This window comes from Calypte anna, chromosome 3 (assembly GCF_003957555.1).
Source record: "Calypte anna isolate BGI_N300 chromosome 3, bCalAnn1_v1.p, whole genome shotgun sequence".
NCBI classification, from domain to species: Eukaryota; Metazoa; Chordata; class Aves; order Apodiformes; family Trochilidae; genus Calypte; species Calypte anna.
This window is the reverse complement of record NC_044246.1, coordinates 100,225,440-100,241,618: the sequence shown is the minus strand read 5'-3', so window position 1 is coordinate 100,241,618 and position 16,179 is coordinate 100,225,440. Positions and strand designations below refer to the sequence as shown.

Genomic DNA, 16,179 nt, shown 5'->3' with positions numbered 1-16,179 from the left:
GCCATGGTACTCTGCCTGAGGGCTCAGGAGCTGCCAAGCAGCCTGCAGAGGTGGGCAGCAGAAAGGGGGATGATCTCCTGCAAAGCTACGTGAGCTCAGAGGCAAGAGCTCACAGCAAGCCAGCCGGGGTACTTAGATAGGATGAAGGGTAATGGCTTTAAACTGGAAGACAGTAGGTTTAGATTGGCCATAAGGAAGAAATAATTTACTGTGAGGGTGGTGAGACACTGGAACAGGTTGCCCAGGGAAATTGTGGTTGTCCCCTACCTAGAAATGTCCAAGGACAGACTGGATGGGGCTTTGGGCAGCCTGGTCTAGTGGAAGGTGTCCCTGACCATGGCAGGGGGCTTAGAACTAGAGGAATCCTCAACCCAGAGCATTCTGTGACACCATGTTAGCCCAGAAAGTGCCAGTATAGAGAGTAGATGTTCCTTCTGGAGCAAAGGTTCTCCAACCCTCTTAACAAAAAGTCCAATTTTGTATGATAGCACATTATTTTTTTGGCAGGAGTAGTCATTTTTAGACCTACTAATACTGTTGAGCTGTGGCAGGAACAGTTTCTCTGCAGTGTGTCAAGTGTCAGCAGCTGGATCTCCCAGATCTTGTATTGGTTTGCAATAGCCCTTAGAGACTTACTGGGATGAGCAGAACGTGCTTATGGAGAGCAGGAGAAACACAGGAGACCTGCTGACTCCAGCACAATAGGTGACCACGGTACTCCATACTCCATACCCTCCACACCACTCTGATGGTTTGTATTTCATTCAACTTGGATTTCATTCTTTTTGCCAGGCCCTTCCTTGTGCCAAGGACCCCAGGGTCTCATTGGCACACCTGGGGAGCTGCTTCAAAGAGTTTGGTTGCACCTCTCCCATCAGGTATTGCCATCCTTTTAGGTGGCCTCTGGTGACACAACAAACCAGATGAAAAGCTGCTCTGCTGTCAAACCACTGCAACACCACAGGGCAGGGCACCAAGGCAGCTGCCCCCAGCCCAGGCTGAGTTGGCAGCTCAGGTGGGGAAAAAGGGGCTCTGCCTCCCCACCAGGGTCCTCCTGCTCCTGCCCTGGCTGCCCTCACAGAATTTCTCTCTCAGAGGCTGCATTTGGTGTCTGGCTCAGGTAACAGCTCTACAATACATTTCAGGGTCTCCTCCAGGAAAGCCAAAGTATTAACAGTTTTGCAGAAAGTGATTATAAAAGTTAAGTCCAAACTGAACATATTTTTGTTAGGCTGCAATGAATCTCTTGACTGAACACAGAAAACGACAAAGCTTCTTTACAAAAATTAGCTTCTCAAATAGCCAAGGGACAAGTAGGTTCCTGCACCTGGAATTAATGGGTTTCACAGGTAACCTCCTCAGCACCACCGAGAGAAAAGGAGGAGCCACAAGAACAGTGGAAGGTTCAGAAGGGAGTGATGCAGCTGGGACCATCATGACACCAGGGAAAAGGTAGGAGGAAGAAGTCTTGGGATGCAAATCACAGAATCACAGAATGTCAGGAGTTGGAAAGGACCTCTGAACATAATTGAGTCCAACCTCTCTACCAGAGCAGGACCAAAACTAAGGCAGGTCACTCAGGAATGTGTTGATGGGTCTTGAAAGTCTCCAGAGAAGGAGACTCAAATAGGTAGAGCCAGCCTGCACAGAACAACTCACCACCATTGCTCTTAATCTAACACCATGCAGAATGGGTGGCAGTACCCAGCCTGCTCCCCAGTCTGCCCAGGAATTCTCAGGAACTGTGCTCCTCCACCTGCACCAAACCTGTGCCAAGCCATGCACCAAAACCAGGAGGGGGGCAGTGAGGTTGGTACCTCAGAAGGCACAACTGCACAGTTTTAATTACCTGGTCTCAGTGTAACCCTACTTTTGATCCATCAGGGAAAATAGGATATTAGATCTTCTGCAAGTAAATAATTGTAATGAAGCACCTGGCTCCACAAGTAATTTCAAGGGGAACTTCTTGAATTAATTGCTCTTTTTTAAAAAAAGGACAGCTGCACTACAGAGCTCACTTTACCACATCTCAGGTAGTGAATGCTGACATTCCACTGGCTGAATTACAAGAAAGTTTATTTTCTTTTCATTGTATTCCTCTATAACAAAACACAAACACTTGGAAGACAAACAGGAGTTTGTCTTGCCAGTACTTCTTCCTCTCCCCAAAACAGTTCTGCTCAAATTAAACAGGGCTCATCATTTTAGAAACTGCCCTCCTCTCTGATACAGGCAGCATGACAAGGTAGCTGAGTACAGGTTTTGAGCTGATAACTATTATTCTTCGTTAACAGAACAATAGACCACGCATATTAACCAAATTTCTACCTTATCCATCTCACAAAGACAGATACTAAATACCAGTCCAAAGGAGTATGAGGCCCTTGCTGGCCAGCTGGCTGTCTAAAGATACCTCAAACCTACAGTTGCTGAGAGCTGACTGAAGAGGGTAATTTTTTCAGCTAATTGTGACAAACTACTCTTCAGTGCAGTAACAGATGATACCACTTCCAAGCTTTGTGAGTTCTGGAGGTTTCTTACCTGGCCATACAATAAGAATACAACCAAAAGGTTCTGGTGCTAAAAGTATTAAACCTGTATTTTTAAAATTAATCAACCCAAGATCTTAAAAAATCAAACTTGACAAAGCTATAACTACAGGAATGATTTGCACACTTACCCAGACCCTGGATTTCACTCAAATCAGGTTCTTCATGTACAAACAAATACTGTGAGTCCTTTTCCCCCACTTCTTTGTAGATGTCTTTATGTCAGCACTGCAAAGGATGCAGAGTTTTTTCTTTTCAGTAGCCCAGAAAACGGGCAGAGCTTTTTACCAAAACAAAACTAAGGAAACAGGAAAGTGACAGAGCAGTTAAGAACCAGGTTGTCTTACCTAGCATGAAGCTGTCCAGTGAAATCTCCTACAGGCTTCAAGAATTCATTTGGGAGCTGTAGTTAGACTTGAGTGGGGAAAAAAACTGTGACTTGATCCATGCTTGGGTGAGGTGGCTGGAAAGAAGAAGAACAGCAAGTCACCATCACCATAGCTCCTCAGGATAGGTGGTTTTCACAGATTATCTCTGGCCCTTGGACCTTGAATGCTGGTCCTTTTGCCTGGTGGATGTGAGGATGGTTCCTGTACAAATGTATCTCCCACCATCCCATTGCCAAGACCTCAGAGGGCAGAGCATCTAACCTGGCAAGAGCTCCCCAGCATGTCATGTCTAGCACCCTGCTGTCATCTACACACCTTCCCATTCCCTTCACCACCCCAGCAATGCTCTTTACCCTCCTTACTCTGAGGATCAAACCCCCAGAAGCTTTCAGGCAAGGTACTTGCACACTCACCTGGGAGCTGAAATGGAGCCAGTGTCCAGGAGGAGGTACAGCCCTGGAGTTGTGCCACATGAGTGTGCTGGAGCTCCCGAGCACACATGGCCAGGGAGCTGGAGATCAGCTGCCTGGCATAGACTGCATCCACAGCAAGGTTGGTTCCTTTTCTTCCCTCACTCTGGACGCAGGACACAGCAAGTATTTACACAAGGTGAAGTGGGTTAATTTGGACAACAATAACAAAAGGAAATGACTCTGGACTCCACAGACACTACAAAGGAGAAACTAAACCCAACATATTCTTCTCATCTAGGAAAATGTTTCCTAGGAAAGGGTATGCTCCAGCTTCCTCCAGTTTTCTGCCCTGCAAGATGTGTCCACGGTCTTCTGCACGTATCAGGATGGAAATGGCACCAGATTTCCTCCTGTGCTTTAAGACTGAATCAGAAATTGAGAAAACCTGCATTTGAAGGAGGACAAAACTAAACTGGAAAGAAAATGCCTCAGTGATAACACACTGGTTGCAGGGAAGGTCATCCCACACCCCACATGGACAGCGAGCAGACATGCTGAGGTTTTGCAGCATCTTCCTGAACTGTGACACCATCTCCTGAGCCTGCAGGCTGCCAGGGTTTGAGTCACGATTTACTCTTTCTGTATGGATGGAAGAAATTTGCCTTGTTGTGGCCATAGCCTGCCTGCCTCAAGCTGCTTTGCCAGACATAAGTGTAAGGTAAACAGGTAGGTGGGCTCACAGATGAAGCTTTAAAACCAGTTACAAGATGTATCCCAGCAGATGAACTCAAACCAGATGCAACCCCGAGGCAGGATATGGCTCACCAGAGATGGCAGATGAAGTGCCACCTCCATCACATGCAGGATGTTGAGCACAGCTTTCACAGCTGGAAATGGAGTTAGCCAGAGCTGAAGCCTCAGCTAGAGGAGCACATCCAAACTGCAACTGCCCAGCAGCACACACCACCTCTGCCCACCCAGCACCACAGTTTCAGAACAGCTTCACCCCCAGCATCCCAGCCAGAAGCGGATCAGTGCTCATCGGTCTGTGAGCTGGGCACAGGGAGCCGTCTCTGAGCTGGAGGTTTGGCTGTGTGACCACAGCCAGGAGAGCAGTGCTGACCCAACCACAGCCAGGAGAGCAATGCTGACCCAACCAACTGCAAATGTAGCAATAAGCCAATGGATCCATTTAAGCACACATCCATTTTTTTCTTTAAAAAATTGCTTGTTTTCATGTATTTACAAGGGCTTCAAGGTAGAAAGACTTTAGTTCATGTGTTGCCTGTTTCAGCAGAGCAGCCAGGAAGGCTGCCTCACGTGCAAGCTGCCTTTTCTCACAGGATGGAGCTGTTCCAGGCTCCAGCCCCACCAGGATATGTACCGAGTACACTCCTGGCTGCAGGTAATAGTTCAGATGACAGCTTGGCTCTACAGAAAGATGAGCATAGAACTGAGAATTCCATAGTCCTGTTTCACATAAGCAAAGTGAGGGAGACAATATAAAAATTGACCCAAAAATATTGTTTAAGGTATGACGTAATGCTCAGAAAAACCTTCCTTGAGAAATAGTAGTGGGAACAGGCAGGTAGGAGATCTTCCCCAGGAGTCAAAAGTATTATGGAGATCTGCTGAGCCCTTGGGCTGAAGAGTTCATGCCAAAGTGCCAGAGCATTAAAAGCTTTCCCTTCCAGGTGGTCTCCTGAGGGGGAAGCAGGATCATCCATGGGTTCTTCTCCTTTCATCTTCCAAGCTCTTGCAAGAACAATGTGATATTCTTCAGTTTTGAATCACCACTCCCAGTTTGCTATCCAAGGGCTCTGACTGCAGAGACTGAGTCACCTTGCAGTGAAAGGCTGTGACAGAAAGCTGGAGGTACTAAACCCTCTCTTCCCTTTCTCTTCCATTAAAACATGAGCCAGCTAGAAACCCTGCAGTGTGGGAACAGAGATGCTTACAAATTTAAAGTAGCTGCTGCTACTGTCACTATGGCTGGATAACCCTTGCCCAGCTGAGAACTGAGATGCCTGACACCCAGCCTGCTGGAGCCACATCCTCACAAGAGCACAGGTACACAGAACAGAAGAATCAGGGCTAATGCAGCCAACTTGAGTCAAAATTCTCAACTCTCCTTTATTTCCAGCATTCATGCCATGCACAGCTGTAACACTAACAGAGCAGCACTCAATCCATCCCCTTTTGTTGACAGCTTCTGGTGGCCACGCTAGAAACAACAGTTACAAACCCCACAACTCTTTGTTTTCAGACAGCATGCAAACACCCCAATGCTGGCAGTGGTGTACACATTCCAGAAAATACACAAGCATTGTGTAAAACTATAAATGGACAAGTACTGGTCAATTTACAACAGGACCCAAAAAGTTCTGCCTTTACAGGGAAGTGAACTAGCAAGCCCCAAAGTCTTCAACTGGCCTAGATACCTAACCTAATCCAGGTGGATTTACATAGTTCTGGAATGGTCATGTATGAAACCTAAAAATTCACAATTTTTTATGATTTAAAATGAGTCACATTACATACTTTTTATTTAATAAAAGTCAAAAACAGCTACAAAAATGTCATTCCATTTCTCTAAAATATAGGCTCAAAATAAAAAGACCGAACAAGAGTTCAGGCAGTAAAGTGCAAAGAGAGCAGTTATCCCAGTCATGCTTAATCCATAAATAATCCTCACGCAGCAGGAAGGAATCGAAAGAACAAATAGAGCTCAGGCAGCCACAGTGCAGCTCAACTGGTCACGGACATCCTCAGGAGGAAGAGCTGCATGTCCCAGACACAGGTGGTGGGAGGCAGCACACACTTTGCAGGAGTGGGCTACAAGGCCTCACAAGGTAAGTGAGCCTTATGAAAATGGAGCTGTTTCTTTTCCCCATCACGACACACATAAGCAACAATTGAAATTTCAACAATTTGAAATTCCATGTCCTCCAGTCCACTCTTTCTCCCCCTACACTGCAGCAATCTAACACGACAACTTATTAATTTATTACACAAGTTTCCAAACTGTTTTGCTTAGGTGAACACCATAAACGTCAGTAAAAAATTACATACTAAGTTGGCTACTGTGGACTGAAACAGGACGCTCTTCCCCCAGTTAAAAGCATGCTAAAATGGCACCCAAAAGTCAAAGTCCTTGTTCGAAGGGACTTCTAAGCAAACAAACAAACAAACAAACAAAAAAGCACCACACAAACCCCCCCAAACCAGCAGCATGGTCTTTCTTCACCAGATGGATTTGGAAAGCTGAGTATTGATACAGAACAACATTACAAGCATCCACTTAACTGGGAAGAGGGGTTCCAGCTGAGCCCTTTGGAACGCACAGAGTGAGGTTTTGCACACGCACTCACCAGCAGGTACAGGGGTCACCAGGACTGCAGCCTGTGTCTAGTGAACAGGGTGTGGACACATTAAAGGTCAGGCACAGAAACTTTAGTACACTTTGCACAATACTCCAATTAGTGCAGTTTGAAAACTTGATACCGTTAATTATAACCAGACTTAAACGTAAAAAATAACAACATGTTCTGCTTTAAACTGACAGAGGTCTCTGCTGATTTCAGGGGCATCCTAGCCGAGATCCAGTCTGCACGTATATAGGTGAAACTGTGCTGTGCCCACACCGAGAAGCAAGACCAGCATTTTAGAATTTGTACAAGAGACAGCGCTTTCCTAATTTTCCACATTTTACACATCCAGGAATAAAAGTCCTCCTCAGTGCTCAACTAAGCTTCAGTGTGGGAGTGGCTGAAGGGAGAAGAGTCCAGAAGGAATAAAAGTTTCAAGAGTATCTCAGATGGCAGCTGAGCTGTTTCCCAGCAGAACACCTGGTGCTTCACAGCACAACAGCTCTGCTGTCAGCTCACCTACACCCCACGTGTGCACGTCCTGCTGCACTGCTGCCAGCACTCCCTGGTGTTGGCACTCCCTGGTGTTCATACTCCCTGGTGTTGGCACTCATGCCATTACAACATAGCACTCCTGCAGCCAGAGATTCCACTGCTTAGCCAAATTTACACTTGGTGTAAAAGAAAATCCATTCAACAGGGACAGTATCTCATTTAATAGAAAAGGGTGATTTTATACAAAGTACTGTGAAGTATAAGGCCACATGAAGAGCATTATCAAGTTGACATGGTGGCTATTTCTTAAGTCAAGACATGATTAATACGTCCTCTGGTGCTTTGATACAGTTAAATGAAAACCTTGAGCAACTTCCTTTAAGGTGCACAACCATCCACAATACATAAAGAAACCTTACTTTTCTATTTCTCCTGTATTAAAAAAAAATATAAGCAGAGACCCAGCTAATTATTCATGCGTTATCTTGCCATTTTGACATTTTTTTCTGTAGATTTTGATATGCCGGCTTAGTAGGACTAAACATAGTGTAATTTTTAGTGTAAAAACTTCTAGTGTTTGTGCTTCTACCTCCATTGGAGCAGTCTGCATCCTCCTAATTTTGCTCCAGTAGAGTGTGGACTTTGGAATGCCCAGTCTGTCAAACTTCCACTGAAAATGACAGTGGCTTCCACTTGCAAAAGGTATGATTTTATAAAATGTTCAACTTTTTTCTGAAAGAAATTCTCATTTGGTTTGGTTTAAAAATGATGACACACTTGGATCTCAAACCTTCAATGTCACCTGCATAAGAAGGGTATAACAGCACCAGTCCATTGTGGAATGAGGATCTGCAAGTGTCAACATCCCAACCACTGCAAGTTATCAAATATTACAAGTTTACAAAACACTCTGAATGCAATTCTAGAAGTTTACTGAAAAGGAGTTTCCAAAACTCTGGGTCTCATCCTGCACACCCCTACTAATGCAGGTCAAGTAATTTGCCTGCACATAAAGACCAAAATCAATAAATACAAAATATATTTGGTATAGAAAATACTAGTATAAAAATTAAAAATCACCCTGTTTTACTGTTCATCAAAATATTAACAGCAAGGATTACAAGTGACATTTTTTAACCTATTGCCAAAATAGTTTTCAAAGAGTTCTGCTTTCCTGAAGTGCTGGTGATTGCATTTGCCCAAATATTGAAAAAACAAATAGGGAAGGGACAAAGAAAGTTATGATTTTTCACATAGCATTATAAACAGAGGACATCAAGGAAACTAAAGTATGCACAAACGTGGGGGTAAGCCATTATCAGTCCTGTTGAAGAAACAAGAGCTCTTCCTGATTTTCAGAAAGTTTGTACAGTGATCTCTCCCTAGCCCTGACAGACTGACGATGGGACGGGGATGAGCATACTCAGAGCGTTGCTGCTTTTCGGTTTCTCTGCTGTGGCAATTCTGTTGAGTTTGCCAACCTCTGTCTGCCAGCTGGGGATCTTCTTCGTGGTCATATGGCGCCGGGTGTGCTTCGTCAGGTGGTCGCTGCGCATGAAGCGACGCTCACAGACGGGGCACGCAAACTTCTTCTCTCCGGTGTGAGTCCTGCGGTGGCGCGAGAGCTCATCTGAGCGGGCAAACTTCTTGTCACAGCCTTCCCAATTGCAGCTGAAAGGCTTTTCTCCTGCACGACATAAAAGCATCATTAACTTCTGAGAAGACACGTTACAGTTTTATCCAAGAACTAAAATGCTGCCTTGCAAAAACTCATGAATTCCACGGAACTGCTCACGAGTGCAATGTTAACTTAAACTTGTGTTTCAGAGAAAAAAAAAGGTATAATTTGTTTATTCCCTCTTATCTCTTTAAATGTTGTTTCATCAAGGCTATTTTTTTTTAATTTTCCGAAACCCCAGTTTAAAGAAAAAGATTCTTCATAAAGTTATCCACTGGCTGAAGTAGAAGCAGAACCTTGCCCCCTCTTCCCCCCCTCCCTGTGTGCCCATAGCTCTATGGCTGCTGCACATCCTCAGCAGGTACTGTGGGCCCACATGAAGTACGGAACCGAGCCTCGGAGTCCTGCTGCTCCAGTGACCCAGACCTACACACAAACACACCACCCCAGTGGGCACTGCTGAGGACTGGACAGTCCTGCCAGCAGCCCTACCAGCCCCACACAGCTGGAGGTCCAAAAAGGAATGTTCTGCATGCCCAGGAATGATGGCAGTCAGGACAGCTGTCCACATCAGTTTCTGCTCATCCTGCTTAACATCAGATCTATCATAAACAACATGACCTACAGCCTACAAACACTGTAAATCTCAAGATAAACAACTATCACATGACCCAAACTTATGGTAACATTCCAGAGCAGAACAAAAGCGTCCAGCAGAAATGAAGCCCTGCAGAAACGTTCTTATTTCAGCTATGGAGAGCAAAGTTCTAAGTTTGTGGTATGTGATATCACCTACCTACTGAGCATGCAGGGAGAAAAGAAAGATGGGGAAAGAAAGCTCAATTACTCTGCCCCCCAATCCTGTAACACATCCTGGCTAACGAGGGGTCAGTGTGCTTCACCACCCTGATGTCCTAGTCTGCATCAGGATAAAGGGACACACACACACACAGCTACCCTATGGATCAGCAGCAGCACAAACTCAAAGTGAGGCACCTGTGCTCAACTATGTTTATCCTGCAGTGCCAAGTTAATTCAGCAGCCTGGAGCACTTACTCTCAAGCCAAAAGTAGAAGCATCATTCTACCTCTGAGCTCTTGTTTACAAGGATTATCAGCTTCATAAGGCGTTTAAGCTCTTTTCCTAAAGGAACTGTAAAGACATGCTTGCAAAATAATGCAAATCTTGCCACAGAAACTGACATCCATTAAACCACAGTGTCTGTGGGGCAAGGAAGGGTGGGGGGAAAGCTAAGGAAAAACAAAATTAGACAAACTTTTGAAGGAACTGTTCTGTACCATCTCCCACTATGCTAGCCCCTCAGCATCTCAGGATCTCGGAGCCAGAAAAAGGGTAAGTAAAACATACGCATGCTGTTCCCACATGACCAGATTTTATGGAGCAAATCATCTCGTATTAATTACAACTAATTTTCATTTACCATTGAAATTCCCGTGCTGTAACTGAATAAACTACTATGCTCCTGTAGCAGCTCCACTTCCTAACACAGTAGCCCAAAGCATTCCAACCTGGCCTAGACAGAACTACACAAATGTGCAGTTCCTATCCTTCCCTCTTTTCTGCCAACTGTGAGTACTATGGTTTGCTTACACCAGACCTCTCTGTGACCCCAAAAAAGGGACTTGCACAATTCATTTTGATCTAGTCCAAATGGCATGATGCCACTCAAATCTAAACACACACACATAGATGACAAAGCTTCACTCCAACTAAAGCATGTGAAATTCAACTAACACTATGGGGTCAGCTGAGGCCTCAGAACAAAGTCTGTCCTGTTTTGCTTGTCCATAGAGAATGAGCATTCCTTCCTGAGATGAGCAGAAGTTTCCTGATCACCTGCCTTTTCCCTTTCCCACCTCCTCCCCCCCAAAAATTTGCATTTCAGCACCCCAACGTAAACTAGAGCCAGTGACAAAGGACCTGTCCTGTCATACACACCAGTGTGAGTGCGAAGATGGGCTTTGAGGTGGAACTTTTGAAATTACGTTTTCTTGCATCCAGGGAAGTTGCAAACATAATTCCTCCTTCTAGAAAAGTCCATCTGGGGCGTGCAGCTTTGACCAGAAGCAATGAACACAGGAGCAGGGGCAAGGGGCAGTAACTTTGTGTTCCCAACAGTCATGACTGTTTGTGGGCACTGTGGTGTCTGTGTAACAGCAGTCTGTGGAAGAACCAACATGACAGTCCCCTGAGGCACAGAAGGTCCCATGAGTACAGGCTGAGAGAGTGGGACTGTCTGCGGTAAAATAGGTTTCATGGGAGTTGAGACTGTTGGAGTTGAAGGCTTGACATAGGCATTGATCATGCTGCTTTGTCCGTTTAAAGGATCATTTGACAGAGAACCTGGGGGCTTGAAACAGGGGCAGACGTCACTGGGGTGGGTGTCACTGGGGTAGCTCTTTTTTGCAAGTCATTCTCACAATTCTTGGTAAGTGGGTCTGTGGCAAAACAGGACGGACTGGTTGTTGTCCTTTGTTGGTCAAAATATCACTGGAGTCATGTGAATAAGGCTGATGTACTGGGGAGGCTTTGTTAACTAAATCATCCACAGCACACGTGTCCTGTGGCAGTCTGGAATGTCTTCGGTCATCTGCTCCACACCAGTCTATGGAAGTGCTGTAGCCTGAAGTTACCTTTGTTTTCTCTTGCACAGCAGGAATGTGATGGTAAGCAGAACTATCACCTGTGTGACGTATCACGCTTGTTGCCATGGCCCTGCAAGGCTGAGAGGCAAAGGATTCAGACGTTGTGGGCTTCTGGCTGCACTGCTGCTCCATGCTGATAACAGATGGCTTGGTTATGGGAGAGGCACTGGTCGCTGATGTGACTGAGCAGGCAGCTGCATTTGCCATGACAGTCCTTGGTTTGGAGTAAGTGACTTGTGAGGAGAGGAGCATAGCAGCTGATATCTCAACAAAGTCAGGGCTGTGTGGAGGGGTCATGCACTGCAAAAAAGAAAACATTACACAGCACTGTAATTTCATATTACAATTTTTCACTATCTTTACTGTGAACAAACAAAACTACACCCCCTCTCTAGAATCTCTAAACCTGCCTCTTGGGACAAACTGGTTAAAGAATACATCATCTGATGGCCATCCTGCATATGCTCAAAAGCGTATTAATAAAAGGAAGGCAGGTGTAAACCTGCCTAAACCATTGCATGACTACTCACTGTGTTACAAAAAAACCCCAAACCTTCTCATTCCTTTCTTCTCAGTAATGTGCACAGCTGTAAGAGGCTACAAGAACTCTGCTGTTCACAGAACTCAGACTTGCACAGATAACAATACTCTAGCATTTCAGTTTACAGCTTAAAACAAGCCCTAGATCTTCTATCAATGACCATCCCATCAGCTGGCTGTACTTCTGAGATTAAAACAACATGGAACTGCTCTCTCCCTTCTTACTTATCCTCTTTTCTCTACGCTCTTCTTGCTGTCACCACCTCTCCTTCACCATGGAAACTCAGGCCTGTCTCTTGTGTGCTCAAGAAACAAAGCCACACTGAGCAGCAGGAGTATGAGAGAAGTCCGTCAACCAGCTGCCATACTGTCTCAGCCTCTTTCCTCTGTTATTCTCCTTCTTCCTGAAGTAACATGGTAATCTCTACTTTCTCGTATATTATCAGAGAGAAGCCAAATGTCAAGAGTCCTTCTCATACAGTGCCTGGAGATAAGTCAGTGCAACTACTTGAGACTCATTTTGCCATTGCTACTCAAAGCACTCAAGAAATCTACAACAATCATCAGACAGCACCCTCAGCACACCTGTCAAATTAAATAACCTGTCAGCAAGGGCTTTCACATCTGGATGTAACAAGGGATCAAACCCCTATACTTGCCATTCCAGAGACTGCAAGAAACCCAAACTCAACATGCCCACCTGACTGTTCTACACGTATACAAACAGCACGGGATGTACTGCAGGTATTCTACACAGGATTACACGAGCAAGCTCTCTTTTCCAGCCAGGTTAAAACATTGCAGAGATGTAACACACAAACCTCAAGCATAATAATTTTGAATTAATGTTTTTTCTTACCAGTGTAGATAAATAGTCCTTTGGTAATTCAGACGTAGCCTCAGCATGCATTGTGAAATCGCCAGAATCCGAGAAGGGCGTAAGTGGCCTTATCTTTAGCATGTCACCTTTCTGTGATCTCTGACCCAGGAGCTCATACAAACAAGTGCTTCAACAGCTTCAATGTCATTCTGCTCCAAGGTGCTGCAGGTAGACCTCTCGCTGTCATGACGCTGCCTCTCACGGATAGACTCATAGATATCCACAATGTCAACCTAGATGTAATTGGATTACTGGCTATTAGGACAAGTCAGGATACAAAGCCGGCAACACCCACATACCTGTCTGCTCACCATGAAGGTCATCTGGAACATAGCCCAAGCCCCTGGCAAGACTTTTACCAACCAGATCCACTCTTCCCCTCCCCCAACAGATCATCTCCCTCCCCCTGTTATTTTTTTTTTTGAGGAAAATATCCTTACTTCCAACCTGGTTTAGATAAAACTGTTCCCTGGGCCCAAAAGAACTGTTATGCAGCACTAATCTCATTCTGGTCACATTAAGAGGACAGATTTCAGCATCTTACAGAAAGATGCTTTAAGGTATGATCACCAATTCAGAGGACCACACCTTGCAAAACCATTTTAATCTTATTTTTACCAGGGTGGGGGAAGGAAGGAAAATAGTCTTTAAGTGCAGTGAGAATTGTTTACATTGTACTTTAGAAAGGCATGATATTACATAGGTGCTAGGTATCTCCAAATGCACAGAACATGAAGATAAATGTAATCACATCAATGTTTCCTATTGCAAGTATCACAGAAAATCTGTGCATGTGCACACATGCACACAAAACACTTGGCTTCGCTGTGAAAGGACAGACAGTGGAGCAGTGGCTCCAAAATGGACATTACACTATTGGTTTATGCTTACGTGCCAGCTCAGTCTCAACTAAGTGTTCACTCTTCCAGACTTTAGAGATGCCAACAGACTGTTAAGGCCCGGATTCAGAGGCATGGACCAAGATTCTTGAGCCTAATCCTGTTATACAGAGTGGTTACACACCTGCAGCAAAAGGGTTTAACTAAAAAAGCAACAGCAAGCACCACCACACTGTTAACCATGGCCTAAAGCCCTAGAGGGAACTATGCTTTGTTGGGTGACATCACTCACACACCCATGTCAATGAGTTTTGTTACCAAGCTTTGTAAAGTAACATAGAATGATCCTGGCTCAACAAAACCACAAAGATGCAAAGCTGTGTGACATTATTTCCACTACAGGGACATGTCTGGCAAACCTGTGGATAAAATAATGGACCCAAAAATGCCAATACTGAACTCCACAGAGGCCCTAAAACAAGAGGTACCACAAACAGAGATGACAAGACTGGGGGCAGGAAGGAGATAAATCACTCTAGAGCAATTTTTAAACTGAAAGGCAGTAGGTTGAAACTGAACAAAAAGAAGAAATTCTTTATGACAGGGGTTAGAGAGGACATTCATACAGCCAGGAAAGGCTGTCCCCTGCCTGGAAACTGTTCAAGGTCAGGTTGGATGGAGCTCTGAGCACCTGGTCTAGTGGGAAGTGTCCCCACCCACAGCAATGGGGTTACGTACTAGATGAACTTTAAGGTCTCTTCCAACTCAAACCATTCTGCAATTCTATGAAGTGCTCTGAAAGAGACAGCTACGAATTTCCACCTAAAACAATGCAAGGAAAGGAAGGAGGGCCAGCACCAATGTTCTCTGAAAGCATGACCAAGAATGCCTGTCAAACAGGAGCCACACCAGACAGGGCTCTGCCACTAAGGCGTGAAAGCCTTCGAGTGTTCCTCAAAGTGTGACTGCAGGCAGCCAAGCCAGATGATTTATTTTTTCCAGCCCTATGTCTCAGGACAGCAGTTTCCCCTAAAGAAATATGAAAAAAAAATTTCTCGCTGAAAAAACCCCAAACAAACACCACCCAAAAAACCCCCCACCCACACACAAAAAATCTCCCAAAAAAAACAACAAACCAAGCCAAAAAAAAAACCCTTTCTCAAGGCGAGCGCTGCCAAGGAGATAGCTCACCGGCCTGGCCGCCTGTCCTCACATCACCCCGCCGGCTGACGGGGCCCTACGTGCGCCGGCAGGCGGGCAACGGCGGTCCCGGCAGCGCTGCCCCCCCCAGCCCGGGCAGCGCCTCTTCCCGCCCGCAGGAGCCCGCCACGCCCGCCCGCTCCACGCCTCACGGCGAATGCTCCCGGGCGGGCGGCGCCGCCGAGGAGCGGATGGCGGGAAGGCAAGAGGAGGAGGCGGAGGGCAACTCCCGCCCTGACACTGCCGCCATCCCCGCATGGCACTGCGGGAGGGCCGCCGCCGCCGCCCACCCCCCCGCAGGTGGTCGGGGCAGCACCCGTTCCTGAGGGAACGGCACCGGCTCATCACCCCGCGGGGCGGGTATTGATCCCAACCGACCACCCTGCCCGAGGGAGTAACGGTGCCGCCGACGCCCATCGCCCCCCGGGGGTGTAACGGTCCCGAGGGGCCCCCGCCGCCGCCCCCGCTCAGGCAGTAACGGTCTCCGCGCCCGATCACCCACAGCGCACGTGCTCATGCCGGACCGGTGCCGGCTGCCCCCGGCACGGGGGTCATCGCCCCCTCCTCCCTCCTCCTGCCCGGTGCTTACCGCGGACGCATCTCCCATCTCCGGGCAGGGCGAGCCGTGCATGGTACGACTCCGGCGGGCGGCGGCTGTGTGACCGGGGAGCGGCAGCCGGAGCAGCTCGCGCACGCAGAGAGCAGCTCCTCCACCGGCACCAGGAGCACCGGCACCACCAGCAGCCGCAGCCGGTACCGCCCCCGCCTCCTCCCCTTGCCCGGCAGCCGAGCAGCCCGCGCCTGGGTGAGCGCTCCAGGGGACGCTCCCTGCGCCAGACAGCGCGGGCGGGGCGAGGCGGGCGGGAGGGGGGTAGGTTGGGTGTGGGGGTGTGGGAGCGGTTCCCGCCAATCACCGCTCGCCGCAGCCCCAGGCCCGGCCAATGAGCGGCGGCGGCCGAGCGTGATCGCGGCGTGCCGGGGGGCTTGCCGGCGGGGAAGGGCGGCGCGTGGGCAGGCTGGGCGGGCGGGCGGGAAGGCCGGGAGGGGGCGGGGCCGAGCGAGGGGCGAGGAGAGAGGGGGAGCGCGCACTGGAAACTGGGGGAAAGGTCGGGCGGGGGCGGGGCGGCGGCCGGGAATGCCCGTGCGCGCGGGGTGTGGCGGG

At 47.3% G+C, this 16,179-nt stretch overlaps 1 protein-coding gene across 1 annotated transcript; it reads right to left on the bottom strand.

Moving 5' to 3' along the window:
- Positions 1–5,492: 5,492 nt before the first annotated feature.
- KLF11 (Kruppel like factor 11) lies at positions 5,493–15,834 on the bottom strand. The gene is given in 7 exon segments (XM_030448431.1): positions 5,493–8,901; positions 10,852–11,241; positions 11,244–11,339; positions 11,342–11,858; positions 12,958–13,082; positions 13,085–13,211; positions 15,607–15,834. Coding segments are annotated over 7 exon segments (1,602 nt in total). The 5' UTR covers positions 15,649–15,834; the 3' UTR covers positions 5,493–8,596.
- Between the last annotated feature and the right edge of the window lie 345 nt (positions 15,835–16,179).